Raw genomic sequence first — 20,479 nt, 5'->3', positions numbered from 1 at the left:
GCTACCGACTGACCGATGATAATCATATGCGATTTTTTTTCCACTAGTTCGGACTTCCATTGTCTACTATATAAAATGATTTGAAATCCCTGAAACAAGTAAAAAAGAATAATTAAAAAAGAATAGTTGAAAATAACAATTATATTAAGCAACAATAAACCTGAAATGAAATGATAGTGAAATAACCTACAAGTAAAAATATAATAATTGAATAAATAAAAATTAAAGGAATGCAAGAAGAAAATAATAAAAAATAAAAAAAGGGGTAGAGATTCCAAGTCACGTTAGTTCACGACGTTTTGATTGTTGGTATCTACAATCGTCTTCGGGTGATGACTGGACTGATTCCTCCGAGAGATGACTATTTTATAGGTCGTTGAAATACTTTCACTTTCTCTACTTTCCATTTTCCGCTTCACTGATTCCGTGAGAGATGACCGATTTGGCGGAAGTTGGTCATTTTCCTTTTGATGATGGGTTTCCATATGTTTCGTATATCTACGCTGGCCTGGCTGAATACGTTGTTGGACAACATGTATGCGGCTTCCTTAAATTTTCTCCTGAACCAATGTTCCTCTCTGTGCAAGATCTCAGCTTGGGACCACTCGATGTTGTGTTGATGGGTCCAAACATGGTCTGCTATTCCTGATTTGCTGGTTTCTCCTCGCTGTGTGTGCTTCTTGTGCTCGGCAATGCGAAAATTCAATGGCCTCTAATTTCCACCAATATAGGATTTTCCGCACTCACAGGGTATCCGGTAAATGCAATTCTTGGAATCGCAGTCCGCGTTTGGGGGCCTGGTTTTCGTGAGGCTGCTACGGATAGTGTTACCGGATCTGAAACAGGTTCTAATGTTGTAGTTGGAACCAATTCTTCTTATCCTCTCCGATAATCCTCTGATGTAGGGAAGTGCAAACACTGGTTGTGACGGCTTCTCTTCCTTGCGAGGCTCCTGCTGTCTTTTAGCCAAAGTCTTTTCTACCATCGCTTTGGAGTATCCATTCCGCTGAAGATCGTTTTTGATGATGTCTAGTTCCTTCTCGAGACCTTCCTTTGTATCACAGAGCCCAAAAAGCACGGTCTAATAGAGTCTTGATGATTCCTCTTTTTGTCGATTGATGGTGGTTGGATCCGTGATTCAGATACTGTCCCGTATGAGTGGGTTTTCGGTATACAGATGTTTCCCACTTAGTGTCGGTCCTCTTCACCAAAACGTCTAAGAATGGCAATTCATTGTGGATTTCCTTCTCCATTATGAAGGTGATGGAAGGTCTCACGCTGTTGATGTGTTTCAGAAAGGCGTCTAGTTCAGTATTCCCATGGTTCCATATTATGAAGGTGTCGTCAACATATCTCAACCAGACTCGAGGTTTCTTGTGGGCTTCTTCAATGGCCAGAGTTTCAAACCACTCCATATATATGTTGGCTATGACTGGTGAAAGTGGCGATCCCATTGGTAGTCCCTCATCTTGTGTGAAGAATTCGTCCTTCAGTTGGAAATAACAGTTTCGTACACAGCATCCTAGTAATTCCATAATTACTTCTATAGGTAGATTCGTTCTCTCTTTCAGGTTCCCGTCTTCGGATAGCTGTCTCTGTATGATTTGGAGTGCTTCTTCGACCGGAACGTTGGTGTAAAGGCTTTCCACGTCGAAACTAATTAGTTGATCTTCCTGTGTACGTATTCAGCCAGGCCAGCGTAGATATACGAAACATATGGAAATCCATCATCAAACGGAAAATGACCAACTCCCGCCAAATCGGTCATCTCTCACGGATTCAGTGAAGCGGAAAATGGAAAGTAGAGAAAGTGAAAGTATTTCAACGACCTATAAAATAGTCATCTCTCGGAGGAATCAGTCCAGTCATCACCCGAAGACGATACCAACAATCGAAACGTCGTGAACTAACGTGACTTGGAATCTCTACCCTTTTTTACTTTTTATTATTTTCTTTTTGCATTCCTTTAATTTTTATTTATTCAATTATTAAATTTTTCTTGTAGGTTACTTCACTATCATTATATTTCAGGTTTATTGTTGCTTAATATAATTGTTATTTTCAACTATTCTTTTTTAATTATTCTTTTTTACTTGTTTCAGGGATTTCAAATCATTTTATATAGTAGACAATGGAAGTCCGAACTAGTGAAATTCATCACGAAACATTGTCAATCACCTTCAAACATATGCGATTTTTTTTTATCACATTAAATATCATACATCTGATTCACGGAAAAAAACGATGTTGATTGCTTCTCAGAATTAACCATATCAACATTTCGCTAAATTGCCATTCAAACTGGAATTTGCTCACATTATTGGTTAATTAGTGGCGTGCTGATTATGCAAAGTAGGTAGTGTGCTTTATACTGAGTCAGCTCTGGTATTTCTTTAATGGATACCTTTTTCGGACTTGGGTTTACTTTTCAAAAGCATTATTTTTACTACTTCTCAGTACTCTGAGAGGATGTTGAAGTATACGAGTATGTTTTCAGAATGGATTTGACAAAATAGTGAAAACCCGAGATAATTTATCTGGGACTGGTTAATAATTCGGAAAAGGCAAATTGAAAATGAGAGACTGCCTCGGAATATTGCAGAAGAATCTCTTCTGAATGTGATTATGAATTTCTAGTCGATGAAACATACGTTTCTTCTTCAAGAAGCACTACCTGTTGGAAAACTCTGAACACGATGAATCAGGGCCTCTGTTAAAATAACACTCTCCGAACCAAAACTGGAATCGATATTCTCAGAAACTGATGAAATTCAGAAGACCAATTGATGAGAGAATATTGAAATCTAAGTGAAATAAGAATACTCTAAAGTTTTATAGAATATTTATATATTATTGCTTCCATTATCTGAAATATTAAAGAATTGACAATCCTCATTAGGACCGGAGAAATGAGTGTAATTGAAAATCAAAGGTCCAAAAAAAGACAAACAGGAGTGAAATATCATGAAGAAAATTGATTAGGGAAATAATTCAACTCGTATTAGAAGAATCAATTTTGTGAGTTGATACGGAAATGATATATATGAATGTCGGACAAACAAAACAATTATAAGATAAAAAAACATTGAACTGTAATTCTTACGGTATTTTTACGATTTGAGGCGAAAGCGTTGAAATGAATTTTGGGTTTTGAAAAAAGATTGTTTGATTGTTGGTTAAGTTTGTTCATTTGTTCAGGCCCAATTTGGTAATTGAAGTTTTACAGATTTATCTGAAATTTGTTACACACATCTACTTTTGATGATAATATAATTCAATAAATTCTGTATCATTGTAAATTCAAGATAGCTGCAGCTACAAAATGGCGGATTACATACTGTTCCACAACTAACCCAATATGGGTATCAAATGACAGGGCTTGACGAGTGGAATAGTAGTATGCTTTGAAAAATATGCAAATTCAAGACGACCGCAGCCACAAAATGGCAGAAAACATATTTTTCACAACTACCCCAATAAGGGAATGAAATAACAGAGCTTGACAAGTAGAATAGTAATACACTATGAAAAAGATGCAAATTAAAGCTGGTCGCAGATTCAAAATGGCAGATGGCAGAATACCTTCTATTAATGAGTCACTAAATGAACTGAACGGAATGAAAAAACTGAGTAACAAAATGTATAGCTGAAAACTTTGACTTTCAACGGTTTGATTGAATAAAAAAGATGAAAATGATGTAGATAATGTACTAAAAACTGAAAAACAATTCGAAAGGTCCTAGGTAGCAGTCTTCACACCACTCTTCTCAGCAATCTACGGTATCAATTAGATAACAAAGTAATGAACTCGTTGGACGTAGTATTCACACATTTACTGAGATAATGCTGAGCCCAACGATTCTATCATTTTTGTATCTAATCAATTCCGTAGATTGCTGAAGAGAGTGGTGTGATGACTACTACCTAGGACCTTTCAAATTATTTTTCAGTTTTTTGTACATTATCTACATTATTCCACATCATTATCATTATTTTTTTTCCAATTAAACCGTTTGACACGAATCTTTTCACTCATTCCATTACTGTGTCTCCACATAGTAGAAGGAGACACCTCACAAACATTCGAGACTTGCTGTTCTTCCGGAATGGACGGATGACCTGGGGGCCAACACCACCGGTAGTTGTGAATTTGGATACAAGTTTCCTCAAATATTTTCTACGTATAGGACGATTCGGAAAACGTTCATTAAAAATCTTCCAATGGACGAGAATTGACCATTTTAGAGATTGTTATCGTGTTACCTTTCTACTAGCAAAACCGAAAACTAAATGAAAATATTCTAACTGAACGATAATTTTCATCGTCGTACCGACATTTTTTGACGTTTTTATATACAAAAAAATAACTTAACAAACCTCATCAAGTTGTTGGAATTGCCATATGACAGATAAAAAGGAATATTTCTAGAAATATCGATATTAATGTGTTTGTCGTCAGGAAACTATTAAAGGTTCCGCCATTTTGTCTATTTTCCACTATATTTCTTTATTGTTGACCGGTTTCGGCTATTATACCATTTTCAAAACTAACTGATTACATTTAAATCCGAGTAATTTATACCTATATTATTCTAGCATAAATGATTTGATATACCTGATATACCTGATATCCGGTACCTGCGTTTCATATACCTGTAAAATCCGTGAACATAACAAAGCTTTCAATATAATGTAGGTTTTGGGATCTGGACTATAGGTTCAGGAGAGGACTATTGTTTAATTCAAGTTGTTGGTTGAGGACAATAGAATTGGGATCTTTCTTTGACCTGTTTATTTCCATAGATTCCAACAGATTCATCATTTTCCCTTTTTCGCATGTATGTTGGATCTTTAAATTATCTTTATCTATTTTATGTTTCGAATTTTGAAGATGTTCGTACATTAATGAGTTTTTATCCGAAATGACATGTTCGTGGTACCTTGTATCAAAATTTCTCCCAGTTTGGCCTGTATATATGGCAGGGCATTCACCACATTCTATTCGATATATACCAGATCTCTTTTCTTTCTCTAATTTAGGTTTGGCATTAAATAATATGTTTCCTAAATTTCCGTTGGATGTGTAGGATGTTTGTAAATTGAATTTTGAGAGATAATTCTTAATATTCTCGGAGATTCTACCAGCATAATTGATACTAACATATTTGTGTTCTTGTCTTGTGGAAATTGAGGAAATTGTGGAAATTTATAATTTCGTAATTCGATATAGTGCTGTTTTTGTAGATATACCTGCCCTGAATATTGGTCTCAATACAGAGATCTGCTACTATGTTTCTGATATGGAAACTACTTACGAATGATCAGACCTGCTGTTCTACACCTCGTCAATCGACAAAGCGTGAAATTTCGTGACTAGATATTTTTAATGTTCCTTGTGCGAAGTGTTTCTGAGGAAATATCTTCCGAGGAAAGTTTGATCAATGAAACAGAGATTCGAATAATAACGAAATGGTTAAGACATTCGCGGCCGAGATTTTCAGTGTCACTATTTTTCGGGTTTGAAGGCCGTCGATTTTTGAAATTTTTTCCTGACGTTCAGCTGGTGCGAGTGGCTAGCTCCTTCAGAGGTTTATACCCTATGACGAATACTTTCCAAGAGACGCAGCGAAAAAAAAGGACCAATATTTCTATTTCTGACTATCCCAGCCCATACGTTTACTTTTTGAAGGTACTCTGGTGTGCTTATTTCATCTAATGAATATTCTTTTCACTCCAATATATTTGTAGTTCTGCTCATTCACTGTTCCATTTAGTGTTCCATGTAGTGTATTTAGTTTCTGAAATATCTACTTCCCTGACTGTACTACATACCGCTTTGTTCTATGTATTTCTTATGTAGGCCTTTGATAATGTCCATTAGTTTCCTGCATTGTAAAAGCACAGTATCTTTCAATCGTTGTTCACTTACACATCGTAATATACAGGGTGTCCCTGGACTTCCTCTTTTCCTCTCGGGAATGAATAGATGGGGTCAAAATATCACCAGTACTTCATATAGGTAACTTTTTTTCCTAAAATCCTTCGTTACCAAGTAACGGGCCCTCGAAGTTACAAAATGAAAAATGTTTTTCTTTGATAACTTTTCAAGTGAATATTCAAAATCATCCAAATTTTGGTGTTTGACTAAACAAATGAATTCCTTCGATGAGCTTTCATGCAGGAGTCAGTTGTTTTGCTACAAAGTCAGGAACGGACTACCCCCGATGGTCCACACCCCAAAAACTTTGAAGTGACATATATTTTTCAATATTTTTCAACAAAATAAGGTTACTTGGACAATTTTATGAATAAAAGTACTCGTGTGGAAAGTCGATCGGAGCAACGAGTCTTGATAAAAATGTAGTTTCACTCGACGACATCAAACCCGCTCGTCCACCATTATTTGAAATGAATAATTATCAAAGCAGAAATAATAATGATAACGTTAATTCAACAACATTTATAACAGGAATAATATGAAGTATGCTAAAATGAAGTCGTAAACAAAAAGTACAGTACCTATATGGAAGTTTAAGTCACAATTGTGATAGCAAATATTTTTTCAAAAGAAATATCAAGTTCTGTAGATTCGTGGTGTTTTTAAACTAACAAGCTACTCTACTATGAAATATCGAATTCATTTCATATTTTGTATGTACATAATACGTGTGGAATAATCACGTTTCGTGATTATCTGAATCTCATGAAACTCAACATTCGAATGTTTCAAATTCTTCTTCACAGCTAAACTGTTGAGGAGTTTCACTGATAATTATAATTTTATGGGAGAAACTCTTTAACACGAATCTAAATTTAGCTGAAAAAACGCACATCGGAAAAAATATTTACTCTACTAATAAAAAGCAAACGAATGAACTACAAAAACGGCAGCACATGATCAGGTGAAAAATATCCAGGGAATAATTATGTTCCATTTCTTTCACAGATGTTGACAAAAAAACCTTTTAGAAAGTTTTGATAAAAAATGAGAAACTGGAATGCGATTTTGTTTTGTTGAGTGGTGCGTTGTCATATGACTATCATTGTATTGTCAATATTCTATAGGATATTTTGAATTTTTTTGATATGGCCGAACAGTTTACATTCAATGAATATGCAGATATGCATGTATTTTATGGACGAGCATTTTGTAATGCTGCAGAAGCTCGTCGTCTGTATTCCGAGCATTTTCCCAATCGAACGGTACCGTCAAGAGAAACATTCGAGCGTGTCGATCGCAGCTTGAGGGAGACAGGTATGTAATAATTGATAATTAATTTGAGCACGTTGTTTTATTTCGATATTATTGTAGGTACAGTTTTGCCAAAACGAGGTGATGAGGACGCTCCTAGGACTGTACGTACCGTTGTATTGGAGGAAAATATTTTGGAAGCCGTCGCTGATGATCCTTCAATGAGCATCAGAAATCTATCAGAACAGTTCCATACATCCAAGTCCACTATTCATAGAATAATTAGGGAATAACTGCTCCACCCATTTCACATCCAGAAGGTACATGCCATGACACCTCAAGATTTTCCAGCATGACTGAAATATGCCAATTGGTTCATGGATAGGCAAAGAGAGGATATGACTTTTGTTAATCGAGTTTTATTCACTGATGAAGCAGGTTTCAGTAGAGATGGAGTTATCAACTCTCATAATCTCCATATATGGGCCGAAGAAAATCCCCATGGGATATTGCAAACCAAACACCAACGGAAATTCAACGTGGATGTTTGGGCTGGTATCATAGGAAACCATCTTATAGGACCATTCGTTCTACAGGACCGATTGAATGGAGAACGTTATTTGGAGTTCATTCAGAACGATTTGAATGGACTTTTGGAACATGTTCCATTGCAAACCCGAAGAGATATGTGGTTTATGCATGATGGCGCTCCTCCTCATTTTAGTTTGATTGTGCGTTACCATCTGAACCATATTTTCCACAATAGATGGATTGGTAGAGGTGGGCCATATTCATGGCTATCACGGTCTCCGGATTTAAATCCATTGGATTTCTTTCTGTGGGGGCATCTAAAAAGCCTTGTTTCCGCTACACCTATTCACACAAGAGATGCATTGTTGAATAGAATAACATTACATTGTGAAGCCATACGAAACGACCCTGGAATGCTATTTCAAGTACAGAGAGGGTGTCTTCGCAGACTAAAAAAATATATAGAGAGAGAAGGTGGTCATATCGAGCAGTTTCTGTAGCGGATTTTTCATTTCTGTTTGCTCTTGAGGCTCTTGAGTTTCGTTAGTTAAACGTGTTTGCATTATAAAAATTCGTTATGAACATTTTACCTATCATTTCCATTTTCCTTAGAAACTAATATTCTCGAATAATGGTAGACATCTCAGGATAAATGTTGTTTAATTAACGTTATCATTATTATTTCTGCTTTGATAATTATTCATTTCAAATAATGGTGGACGAGCGGGTTTGATGTCGTCGAGTGAAACTACATTTTTATCAAGACTCGTTGCTCCGATCGACTTTCCACACGAGTACTTTCATTCATAAAATTGTCCAAGTAACCTTAATTTGTTGAAAAATATTGAAAAATATCTGTCATTTCAAAGTTTTGGGGTGTGGACCATCGGGGGTAGTCCGTTCCTGACTTTGTAGCAAAACAACTGACTCCTGCATGAAAGTTCATCGAAGGAATTCATTTGTTTAGTCAATTACCAAAATTTGGATGATTTTGAATATTCACTTGAAAAGTTATCAAAGAAAAACATTTTTCATTTTGTAACTTCGAGGGCCCGTTACTTGGTAACGAAGGATTTTAGGAAAAAAAGTTATATGAAGTACTGGTAATATTTTGACCCCATCTATACATTCCCGAGAGGAAAAGGGAAAGTCCAGAGACACCCTGTATATCCAGTAGTTACCAAGACATTCTCCGACAAATAGGTATTCAGTTGAGGGGTTTTGAAAAAACATTGTTTTCTTGAAGGCGGTATAAATAGATATTCCTTTGAATTATACTGTTATCAGACACATCGTACCCATCAATAAGACCGACATGGAAGCTAGTTGTCCGGGAATCGTGAAGCATCCGAAATCGTCACCATTTGATATAAATGAAAAAACAATTGTTATGAATGTATTAAATTCTTAAAGGATACAATATCCGCCCGAAATAAAAATTAAGGAAAAAGAAGTGCAAAAATGCGAGAGTATGACCGGTGTCAATAGATCGACAATTTTTAGAATTCTTTTTCGAGCCGAAAGTATCCACTGGTAGAAGGTGTTTGTTTATCGATGAAGAAGTGAAGTTTTTTCCTGATATAAGAAAAACTCGACTATGGAAGATATTAATAATTTCACTTTTAGAAAGCAAGATAGAAAGAGCATGATAATAAAAAAATCAGAGATTGTAGAATGGAGAAGGAACTATTTGAGAGAAATAAAAAAAGCCAGAGCACTAGATGAATCTATTTTTTATTTGGATGAAACATGGGCCAATGAGGATCATACCGTCTCGAAGGTTTGGCAAGATCAGAACATCAAAAGTGGAAGACAAGCCTTTATGGAAGGTTGGTCCACTGGTTTGAAAATACAGTTGGCAAAGGTCGTCGTCTTATCATCACTCACATAGGCAGCAGTGAAGGATTCGTGAAAGATGGATTGATGGTGTTTGAACCGAAGAAAAATGGGAATTATCATCAAGAAATGGATGCCACAGTATTCGAAGAATGGTTTGTGAACATACTTGTGAAATTTTCACAGTGATCCATAATAGTAATGGATAACGCAAGTTACCACCGTAGACGAGTCGAGAAGCTGCCGACGTCGTGTTGGAAGAAAGCAGATACACTGAGGGTTAAAAATGAAAGCTATTTCTTCTGAATCGACCATGTTAAAAGCGGAGCTCTTCAACTTGGCTAATCGTCATGAATCAAAATTTGTCAGGTATGTCACCGATGAGATAGCGAAGACTAATGGAATGTCGGTTCTTCGGTTGCCACCTTATCACTGTGAGTTGAATCCAATAGAGTTGGTTTGGGCTCAAGTTGAAAGATTCATAGTAAGGAATAATAAGACTTTCAAGCTATGTGAAGTAAAGAAATACAAATACAGTGCTCTCTAACAGTCGACCAAAAAGCTTGGTCAAAACAATCAGAATCGAAGCAGAGATGTGGGATCTGAATGATCGCATAGAATCAATATCAGAAAAAGTTATTCCAGACTCATTATCAGAAATAGTTATTTATGTATCAAGGGAATTGGGAGGGCCTTAATTACCGATGGCAAAGTTTGCGTCCCGAGGGCCTCTGGCCCGAGGGACAGCAATTGCCTGAGGTTATTAAGGCTCATTAATTCCCGTGGTACATAGATAATTTTATTTCTGACCGATTTCAATAAAATTTTGTTCATTTTTGAAACGGAAAAATGTACCAATTCATTACCTTCCCGGTATATTTGAATCAGGTACCGTTGATTATAGTAGAGTTTTCTTGTTGCTAGGTTGTTGCTATGTTACTTGTTTATAAACAGAACTTTGTTATCAAGCTGTGTTTGCGGTGAAAACGTGTTTTCTACCCCAAATATAATGGAGGATATTTTGAAAAAAGCTGAACAAGCAAGAGAATCATTAATTCCATCGAAAAGTGAAGCCGTATACCAAAAAGAATACAAGATATATCTGGACTGGCTGACACGGAAAAATGTTATGCCAAAAGATGTCACTGAAACTGTATATCTGGCATATTTTCAAGAACTGGTAAGGAATTTTCTATATTTTTCGGTAGATTTGGTAGTAATTGTGTTTATTCGTTTCAGTCAGAAACGTATAGTCCGAATTCTTTATGGACTATATGGTCAATGCTAAAATCGATGGTGACTATACATGAGAAACGAGATATCACCAAGTTCAATGAACTACAGGCTTTTTTGAAACGGAAGAGTAAGAGTTATAAGCCGAAAAAGTCTGCTGTGTCATCTCCTAAAGATGTTATCAGATTCCTAAAGGACGCTCCTAATGATATTCATTTATTGCATAAGGTAATTTTTTTCTTATTTTCCTTTTTGTGTGTATTTATTTCCTTTTTTTTGTTATAGGTTGTTCTGATTATGGGTTATTTTGGAGGATGCAGAAGTCAGGAACTTTTGAATATGAAGATATCGGATATAGAGGACGGGGATTCCGTTATGGTAGTGAACGTACCGGAAAGTAAAACTGGTGTATCGAAGAAATTTACAGTTGTGGATGAAAAAGAGTTCTCCGCTTTGCCTTCATTAAGACTTTATATGTCTTTGCGTCCTAAAGGTATTGAACGATTTTTTATGAGCTTCCGACAAAATAAATGTACATCTCAGCCAATTGGAAAAAACATGTTTGGGAAAATCCCCAGCAGAATCGCAATGTATTTAGGATTGCCAAACTCATCTTCCTATACGGGACATTGTCTTCGTCGCACTTCTGCTACTGCTCTAGCCAATGCAGGAGCAACTATGACTAACTTAAAAAGACACGGAGGTTGGAAAAGTTCTACGGTGGCGGAGGGGTATTTGGAGGATAGCATCGAATTGAGAAATAAAACGGCGCGTATGTTGTCTACTTTGTCATCAGAAGAGGCAGGTACCTCGACTGTAGTGAACAGAAACTCCAGCCATACAAAAGAAGAAATTGTTTCCAGTGGCGGAAGTAATTTTCAGGGAACATTTCAAAATTGTACATTTATTATTTGTAATGACGTGAATAAATAAAATATGGTTCAGTTTTCATTTCTATTTATTTTTACTTGTGAAAGGTAAAGGGAATTATAAAATCTATAATGTCCCAAGGGAGTCATGACCCTCTTTATTGATAGCGTAACTATGACGGTATAAGCTTATAATATCCCGGTCAGAAATAAAAAATATTTCAGTTGTCAATCCTAATGAAACTGATTCATCCAGTGAAGAATCACTCAACGAATTCCTGTAGACTTTTTTCAGATTGAAATTATCGCAATGTCTCATTCGAAGTAAGTATTCCCATTAAATCTATAAAATTGTTTCTGAATCAACTATTAAATCCAGTAAGGAATATGAATCTTCATTTCCAAATCATCAAGAATATATGAAGTGTATCTCTCAGTACAGCCACACTTTTCTACTTCCTGAAAATGTCAAAGTCGAAGCCGAAACGTCGAACAACGCAAAATTTTGAACGCGGTTCAACTCGAAATCAGATGTTCAAATTTCTAATCGCGGAAATATATTCTATTTGTATACTTATCTGGTGATGTTTCGAATACTTCATTCATCTTCATTATCATACCGACGATCAATTTGATATTATCAGTGTCAATGATAATGATAATATCAAATTTATTTACATCAAAATGTTTTGATTTAAATAGGTTTGATAAAGAAAATGGATAGAGTATTTGAAACGTCACCAGATGATACATATTTCTTTTGATATGTAACATTTTTCAAATTCAAGTTAATGACAAATTTGATTTTTTTTCCAATAAGCTGATTTATCAAATGCAGTAACTTGTTGCCCTTTTTACATTTGTATTCATTTGTAAATTTAATATTCTGAATATTTTACAGATCTGTAGAAGGTAACAATTATTAATAATAAAAAACTATCTCAAATATAAATTGTCTTTCCCAGAATAAAATATTTGAACAGAATTAGTTTTCACCATATTTTAATTATCTTCTCATCATACAGAATATATCAATGGAAAATTCATATTAATACCCCCAGCCCGACGCCTATTTATATTATCTTAAACGTAATATCAGAAAAAACATCGAGCGGTTCTTTCAGCGGTATTTTCGCATTCTTTGTCGGTTTTTCGCGTTCTTTGTCGCATATCCCTATTTCAATAGCTCGTTAGCGGCGTCCTCAAGGAATATAGAGGATAGATATATCCCAATGATTTTGTGGGTGAATTGCAGTGCTATTTGCTTGAGACGACTATGTTGCTTTCTTTGATGTAGCGACATGTTTGCATTCTTGAAATTATTTTACTCTCATACAATACTAAACGAACTATAGCAAAGTAATCAACTTTGATCCAGGTCTATCTGACCATCACGCTCAAATAACTGATATTACTCTTCATATTGATATTGAGAATAAAATTGAAATAGAAAACCCGTACTATACCTACCGTAGCTTCGATGACGCCTCTGTAAATGAATTCTGTTTTCACCTTGAGAAGACAATGCGCAATATGCCATCCACTAACATGAGCAATGTAGGTGAGACCTACGAACTCTTCTTAGGAAATTTTTTATGGTGCTTTGATTTAGCCTTCTCAAAAAAAAGGAAGGTAGCTACAAATCGAAACTTTTCGGATAAAATAATCTTATCAGACAAATTGAAAAAATTGAAAATCTAAAACACTTAGACTGGTTGAGGAAAAGAACTGATGATATTGAAATTAAAACTCACTATATAAAAATGAAAAAAGAAGTGGATAAAAATATTAAAAAAGAAAAACGCGAATTCTACGACAACAAAATAAAAAAATCTAGCAATAAATCGAAAGCAATCTGGACTATCACAAATAATTTTACAGGGAAATCCAAAAAACAGAAACAATTAGAAATCTCTTATGAAGGTCATTTAACCACGGATCCAAAGATTATCACAGATCTATTTGGCAACTACCTATCAACTGTTATTGAAAAAAAAATGACTGAACATTTCGGAAATAATATATCGAAGTCGTGCACAACCTCCAACAGCATAAGTAATTCTCTTGTATTCATATCGGCCACTAAAGAGGAAGTTGAAGAAGTTATCGCTAAGTTACCTGATAAAAAATCCACTGGATTAGATGAAATCACGGTTGATATAATAAAAAAGTGTGCTTGTATTATTTCACAATACCTTGCTGACATTATAAACCTATCAGTGAATTCAGGCAATTTTCCTAGTGTTCTGAAATCGGCTGCCATCATTCCCATATTCAAAAAAGGTGATACGAGCAACATAGAGAACTACCGCCCAATTGCTCTCCTGAGCATATTTCCCAAAATCATTGAAAAAATCATTTGCAAAAGAATTACAGATTTCTTCACAAAGCATAAAATACTTATTGATTGCCAGCATGGTTTCCGCCCTGGCCTATCTACCGAAACAGCCATAACAGAACTTGTCCAACACATTAATGATCTGATGGTCAAAAATGAGTATGTAGTTGTCATATCGTTTGACCTAACGCGGGCATTCGACACGGTTATTCGTAATTTCGTCTCCGAAAAAATCAACAACCTAGGTCTACGTGGCCCAGTGAACGACTGGATAACGTCCTTTCTTGAAGATCGGAAGATCATCGTGAGAATCGGTGAAACCAAATCGAAGGAATACGAATTAGATCTTGGAACACCGCAGGGAAGTGTCATGGGCCCCTTGATCTTCCTTACCTATGTCAATGACTTGCCTCATAATATAAAGGACGGTAGAGTTTTCATGTATGCTGATGACACCTCTATTGTGGTGTCTGGGAAGATCAAATACAAATAGTATGTAAAATAATCAACAAAAGCTTTTATATTTTGGCAACACTAAGAAATATTTTGAACACAGATTCATTATTACAGGTTTACTATGCATTTGTGTATTCCGCAATTTCCAACAATATTAGTATGGCGTCAGGCATCAGACATAACAAGAATTTTTGTTGCTCAGAAAAGAATTATAAGGTTTATCTTCAACATTACTAGTCGCCAATCATGCAGACAGGTTTTCAAAACTAAACGGATCCTCACGATTACATCAATTTATTTAATGAAACTATTATCATATATTTTCAATAACAAACATTCATCTCCCATTAATAGTGATTCACATTCCTACAATACCAGAAATAAAAATGATATCAAATTGAACAAGCTCAAACACTCCTATTACAAAAAATCTCCCATCAATGCAGGCTGCCGTTTTTTTAACTGTCTTCCGAAAGAAATAAAATACGCGGGATCCCTGGCGGTTTTTAAGTATAGACTTAGGGAACTCCTTATCAGAGAATGTTTCTATACTGTTGAGGAATTTGAATTATACTTTTCAATTTTGAGATGATATCGAAGTGTATTTTACATAGCCTATGTTAGTCATCATTGTGCTTGTTTCGTCCTGTTTGTCAATTAAAACTTAATGACACTGTTTTTGACTTATCCTATCTATTGTTAGCAATAGTTGAAAGGATTAATAAATATTTTATTTATTTTTTATTTATTTTATTTTAATGTTACCACATGATGGAAGAAACGGCCTATATGTCAAAAATCATTGGTGTTTTTCAATATTAGCAGACTGTTTATCATAAGGTTGATGAGACTTCATAAATAAGAAATAATATCACTCTATTGTACTTCCATGATATACCTTGGTGAGTTAAGATATATAGTTACGCCGGTAGATTTTCAGACCCTGTCTGAGAGGTGGTAGTCCCTTGTTACATGGTACCACACACGCACGCCCTATACTCGAAAATACTCTTATCAATATAAATACATACAATGTGATACAAAATAAAATGAGTTAAAAAGAGAATGGAAAAATCATTATTTGAAAATAATAATCAATATGCTTCAGGATTTGCCTCCAAAGTGGATATATGCACTTTCGAATCACAGTGGATCTACCTACAGTGAACATTATACAGCATTCTGCAGACATCCTTATAATGGCACGTGGCACGAATACAATGATTCACAAGTGTCACCAATTTCACCAAAATCGCTTGTGAGTGGAGATGCATACATCCTCTTTTATGAAAAGGAGGAAACGAGTTCGCACCTTTGGGCGTTTTGTGAAATTATTTTTGAACTGTTCATTTCAATGTTATATATTATCTATTTCAATATTAAACATTTTGAATATGATTTGATGATGAAATATTTTGATAAACACTGGCTGATGTCGTGAGTTTTTTTTCGATGATGTCTCAGCCTATTTTCTTCATTTTATCAATGTCTCCGCCATTTTCAAAAATTGATAAGAACAACTATGCGGTTTTTGAAGATTTGGTATAATTGAAAAAGTATTTGTTTTGCAGATCCATACAACCCATTGTACTTGCGAGATTGATATGTCTATTCAAAGAAGCAGGTGCTGTGAATACAGAAATAGATATGTATGTTTCTTCAGTTGTATTGATTGGTTTCGGATTTCTCATCATCTTAATGACTCACCACACCAGTCACAGTTTGGCAGTCATTGGAATGCGAGTCAGGGTAGCGACATCATCGTTGGTGTATAGAACGGTATTTATACAGTGTGTCAATTTGAAAACTTCCCACCCTCAATATCTCCCTTCCAGTACATAATATGAAAAAATGGTCAGACAGGTCAACTTTATTTGCAAGGGGGACACTCTGAATGAATATTTTCAACCCTCGGGGTTCAACCCCCTAGGAGGGGTGGATGTTACCCTCAGAATTTCAAATGGAAAGGGGGGTCAAGTGGCACATCATTTTGAAGGGCATTCAATTCGCTTGCCGACGGTGCCCTCATTTATTATTTTCCGATCAGCAGTATCCGAAAATGTAGTTCTAAACTAATAGAAGTAATTAGAATTGGCCTATACTAAAATGCCTGGTTATCAAGTTAGTATGCAAAGAAATACAATTTATTGACTCTCTTATAAGTAAAACTTGTGATGACGGGTCAGCTTTTCAACTTTCCATCAGGGGTAAAATTAGACAAGCCTCAAAAAATTTACATTAATTAGTTATCTGATTTCGGTGACTTTCATTTGGGTTTATTATCGGATTTAAAACTCTTATCCCTTTTTTGTTACTTCTGCTATAAAAAGTATCGTTTTTGGAGCAAAAAAGGTGTTCATCGCATTCAAGCCATTTGGTAGTACTATCATTTCAGTTTCATTTGTTGAGCTGATCAGCGATACCTTAGAAAGTGTATAAATTGTAAGAATGGTTTACACTATCCAAGACCGAATTGAAATAATTTTTATTTATGGAGAGGTGGGCAAGTGCGCACGAAGGGCGGCATCTCTTTTTAATGAAAGAAATCCAAATCTTAATATAAGTCACCGGTATGTGCTTGATTTGGTGACAAAGTTTTCCGAAACTGGTTCGGTGAAGAATAAAAAAAGGAATAACCCCAGAGTACTGAATGAGGATGCTCAAATTGAGGTGTTGGGAACATTTGCTGCAGAGCCGACTAGCTCCTTACGATCAGTAGCAGAACAGACGGGAATGTCACACGAGACTGTAAGGAAAGCACTGAAAATGCACAAATTTCATCCATATAAAATGCAGATTCTCCACGAGCTCCATGAGGATGATTATGACAGAAGAATAGAATTCTGTGAAATCATGACTCTTCGAATCAATGCTTTACCTAATCTTCTGTTCAATATCTGTTTCAGTGATGAATGTTCATTTTTCCTGAATGGCAATGTTAATAGGCAAAATTGTCGCTATTGGAGTGACGAAAACCCTCACAATTTTCGAGAAGGACATACACAACACCCACAAAAAGTTAATGTTTGGGCTGGTATTCTTGGAAATGCCATTATTGGACCTTTATATTTTGAAGAAAACTTGAATGGTGATCTGTACCTAGATATGCTTCAAGCACCTATCGATCCACTTATAACTCACGAGCTCGAAACTCAAATTGATGCACACGGTAATTTACTGTTGCAGGAAGATTTGTTACATTTCCAACAGGACGGTGCGCCACCTCATTATTTTCGCCCCGTCCGACAATGGTTGAACGAGCGATTCCGGGAGAGATGGATTGGCAGAAGGGGATCAATTGAGTGGCCACCGAGATCACCGGATTTGACTCCATTAGATTTTTTTCTTTGGGGATATCTCAAATCTGTCGTTTATAAAACACAGCCCACTGATATGGATGACCTCAAAGGACGAATTACAGCAGCATGCCGGTCAATTAGTGGTGAAGTTTTCCAAAATGTTCGAGAGGAGTTCGAAAACAGACTGTATTACTGTTTAGAGCAGAATGGACAACATTTTGAACATATTATCAGATAAAGCGTAACAAGATGGTTGAAATTTGTTTTTTGCAATTTAGTATTTTTTGTTTGCACTCGATGCGTATTTCGTTAACTAAGTAGTTCTACATTCCTCTCACATCCACGAATTCGAATATTACTCAAGGGTTGGAACGATGCTACCTAGTACGATGCTCACCTTTTCCAATAGTCCATTACAATCATTTGTTTTGAATACCAACCTGAATACCAAACATCTAGTGCGGGCGAGTTTTAATCATTTATTCTTATTCACTTCTAATCACCGTTCGTTTGGAACGTTATTGTTCAAAAACTGCTCATCAAAAACTAATGAAAAAGGTATCATTGGCAAGAGAATTGAATGCCCTTCAAAATGATGTGCCACTTGACCCCCCTTTCCATTTGAAATTCTGAGGGTAACATCCACCCCTCCTAGGGGGTTGAACCCCGAGGGTTGAAAATATTCATTCAGAGTGTCCCCCTTGCAAATAAAGTTGACCTGTCTGACCATTTTTTCATATTATGTACTGGAAGGGAGATATTGAGGGTGGGAAGTTTTCAAATTGACACACTGTATATTCAAGGTTTGGTGATACAAATAATATTTTCAAATACCTATTAGTTGGGAGAGGGATCAAAAATTCTTCATAGATGAAAAAATTCAGGTTTTTGCCAACGTTTCAGGTTCTATTGAATGCATCATCAGGACTCTATAATGAAATTATTTCATATGGAAATGTTTCGAAAATGGTGGGAGAGAAATGTCCGTCAGATACGATTTTTGGATGATGCTTCAAGAAAATTTATTTATTAAGATTTATTTGAAAGTAGGTAGATACATACAAAATTTGTAATTCAATAATAGTGAAACGTAACTGGATTTAATTGTTTTTATCGAATTGCATATGAAGTAATGATTTGAACTTGTTCAAAATGATGGTTGGTAACTAAGGAAAGAGATGATTTTTGTTTTATCTTGATATTCTAAACACAATTCGTTTTCAAATCTTTATTCCTTGAAATCCCAAAATCCACTGTCTCGGCACAAAACGCCATTCGATAGAGTTTTTTATTTAAATAAAAACTTAAACATAAAAAGTTACACTTCTTATCTACTACTCCGAAAACCAACAAACAATGGAAATAATAATAATGTTAATATATTACATCATTCTCCTTTCAACATGGAGAAAATTTTTGCGGTTTTCGAATAATTTGCCTAGGTCTTAACCTTGTCGAGTAGTCGGTATTATTTGTGGAAGTATTTTTTTCTAATTCGTTAGAAATAGGTGTTTCAGAATTTTCAATATTTTCTGTCGTGTCGTTTGGAAAATCTTCAGGATCATTTTGTTCTTGAGCTTCTTCCAATGACTTTTGATTTTCATTTCTTGAATTACTTACATTTTTTATATTATTTGAATATATTTGGTCAATATGCCTTTTTAACTCTCTATTATCTAATGTTCTTACAACAAACATTCTATTTTTAATTTTTTTTATTATAATACCTTCTATCCAACAAGGTTTATTTACAGAGTGATAGTCTTTCACAAGAACGTTATCGCCTAATTCAAAAATTACATCTCGATGGCCACTAAAATGTTGTTTTTGTTGATTTTGCTTTTCTTGAACCAAATCATTATTCAAAGGAGAAAGAAGGTCCAATCTCAATCTCAACTTTTTGCCCATTAGCATTTTAGATGGACATTCTCCTGTAGTGCTATGCTCAGTATTTCGATATGTCATTAAAAAACGATTTAGGATGCATTCACAATCTTCATTTGGATTTTCAATTTTGGCGCGAAATATTGCATTCTTCATTATTTTGACAGCCGATTCCGCTTGCCCATTACTTTGTGGGTGATATGGTGCAATGGTTAGATGAGATATACCATAAATTTTTAAAAAATGTACAAAGTCTTGTGAAACAAAAGTGGGACCATTGTCTGTACACACAGTCTTTGGCAAGCCAAATCGTGCAAAACATTCTCGTAATTTATTAATGGTAGTTCTAGCAGTTATATTTTGCATTTTATAACACTCTATCCATTTTGAGGTGGAATATTCTATGACGAAAAAAATAATTGTTAAATATAGGCCCAAAAAAATCTAAATGCAACCTAGACCATACTTGTTTACAAAAATTCCAATTTTTCAATTCGTATTTTTCAGGATTTGGTCGATATTTTTGGCAAGCTTTACAATTTTTTATAAGTGTTTCCAAATTCTCATTTATTGAAGGCCACCAGACAAGAACGGGCTAACAATTTTGTTTTGACAATGCCTTGGTGACTTTCATGTAACTCCTGTAAGATGCTATTTTGAAACTTTTTAGGTACTACTACTCTGTAACTCCACATAAGGCATCCCTGCTCAACTGTTAGCTCATTTTTACGTCGAAAAAAAGGCAAAAGATCCTCACTAATTTTATAATTTGGCCAACCTTTCATACAAAAATTTATAACCTTACTTAAGTATGGATCTCTGCTACTTTCTATTTTTATTT

At 35.2% G+C, this 20,479-nt stretch overlaps 2 protein-coding genes across 4 annotated transcripts in view; both read left to right on the top strand.

The window, feature by feature from the left end:
• LOC111515228 (ATP-binding cassette sub-family C member 4) overlaps nucleotides 1-20,479 on the top strand; it is a 259,515-nt gene that overhangs the window by 66,727 nt on the left and 172,309 nt on the right. For 2 of the 3 annotated variants that reach the window (XM_074178643.1, XM_074178644.1), the window contains exon 3: nucleotides 16,027-16,234. The exons of the other annotated variant lie outside the window; for it this stretch is intronic. In XM_074178643.1, the coding sequence (XP_074034744.1) occupies nucleotides 16,027-16,234 (208 nt within the window). The remainder of the gene's footprint in view (nucleotides 1-16,026; nucleotides 16,235-20,479) is intronic. 3 annotated transcript variants of the gene reach the window in all.
• Nucleotides 10,221-11,739, top strand: LOC141483792 (uncharacterized). The gene is made up of 3 exons (XM_074178648.1): nucleotides 10,221-10,739; nucleotides 10,799-11,020; nucleotides 11,078-11,739. The coding sequence occupies exons 1-3, from the start codon at nucleotides 10,569-10,571 to the stop codon at nucleotides 11,723-11,725; spliced, it is 1,041 nt and encodes a 346-aa protein (XP_074034749.1). The 5' UTR covers nucleotides 10,221-10,568; the 3' UTR covers nucleotides 11,726-11,739.

The sequence above is a fragment of the Leptinotarsa decemlineata genome, unplaced genomic scaffold, assembly GCF_025532065.1.
Source record: "Leptinotarsa decemlineata unplaced genomic scaffold, Ldec_3_MD MMD2_tig00004204_RagTag_RagTag, whole genome shotgun sequence".
NCBI classification, from domain to species: Eukaryota; Metazoa; Arthropoda; class Insecta; order Coleoptera; family Chrysomelidae; genus Leptinotarsa; species Leptinotarsa decemlineata.
The sequence above is the reverse complement of the archived record's forward strand: the minus strand, read 5'-3'. Positions and strand labels throughout refer to the sequence as shown.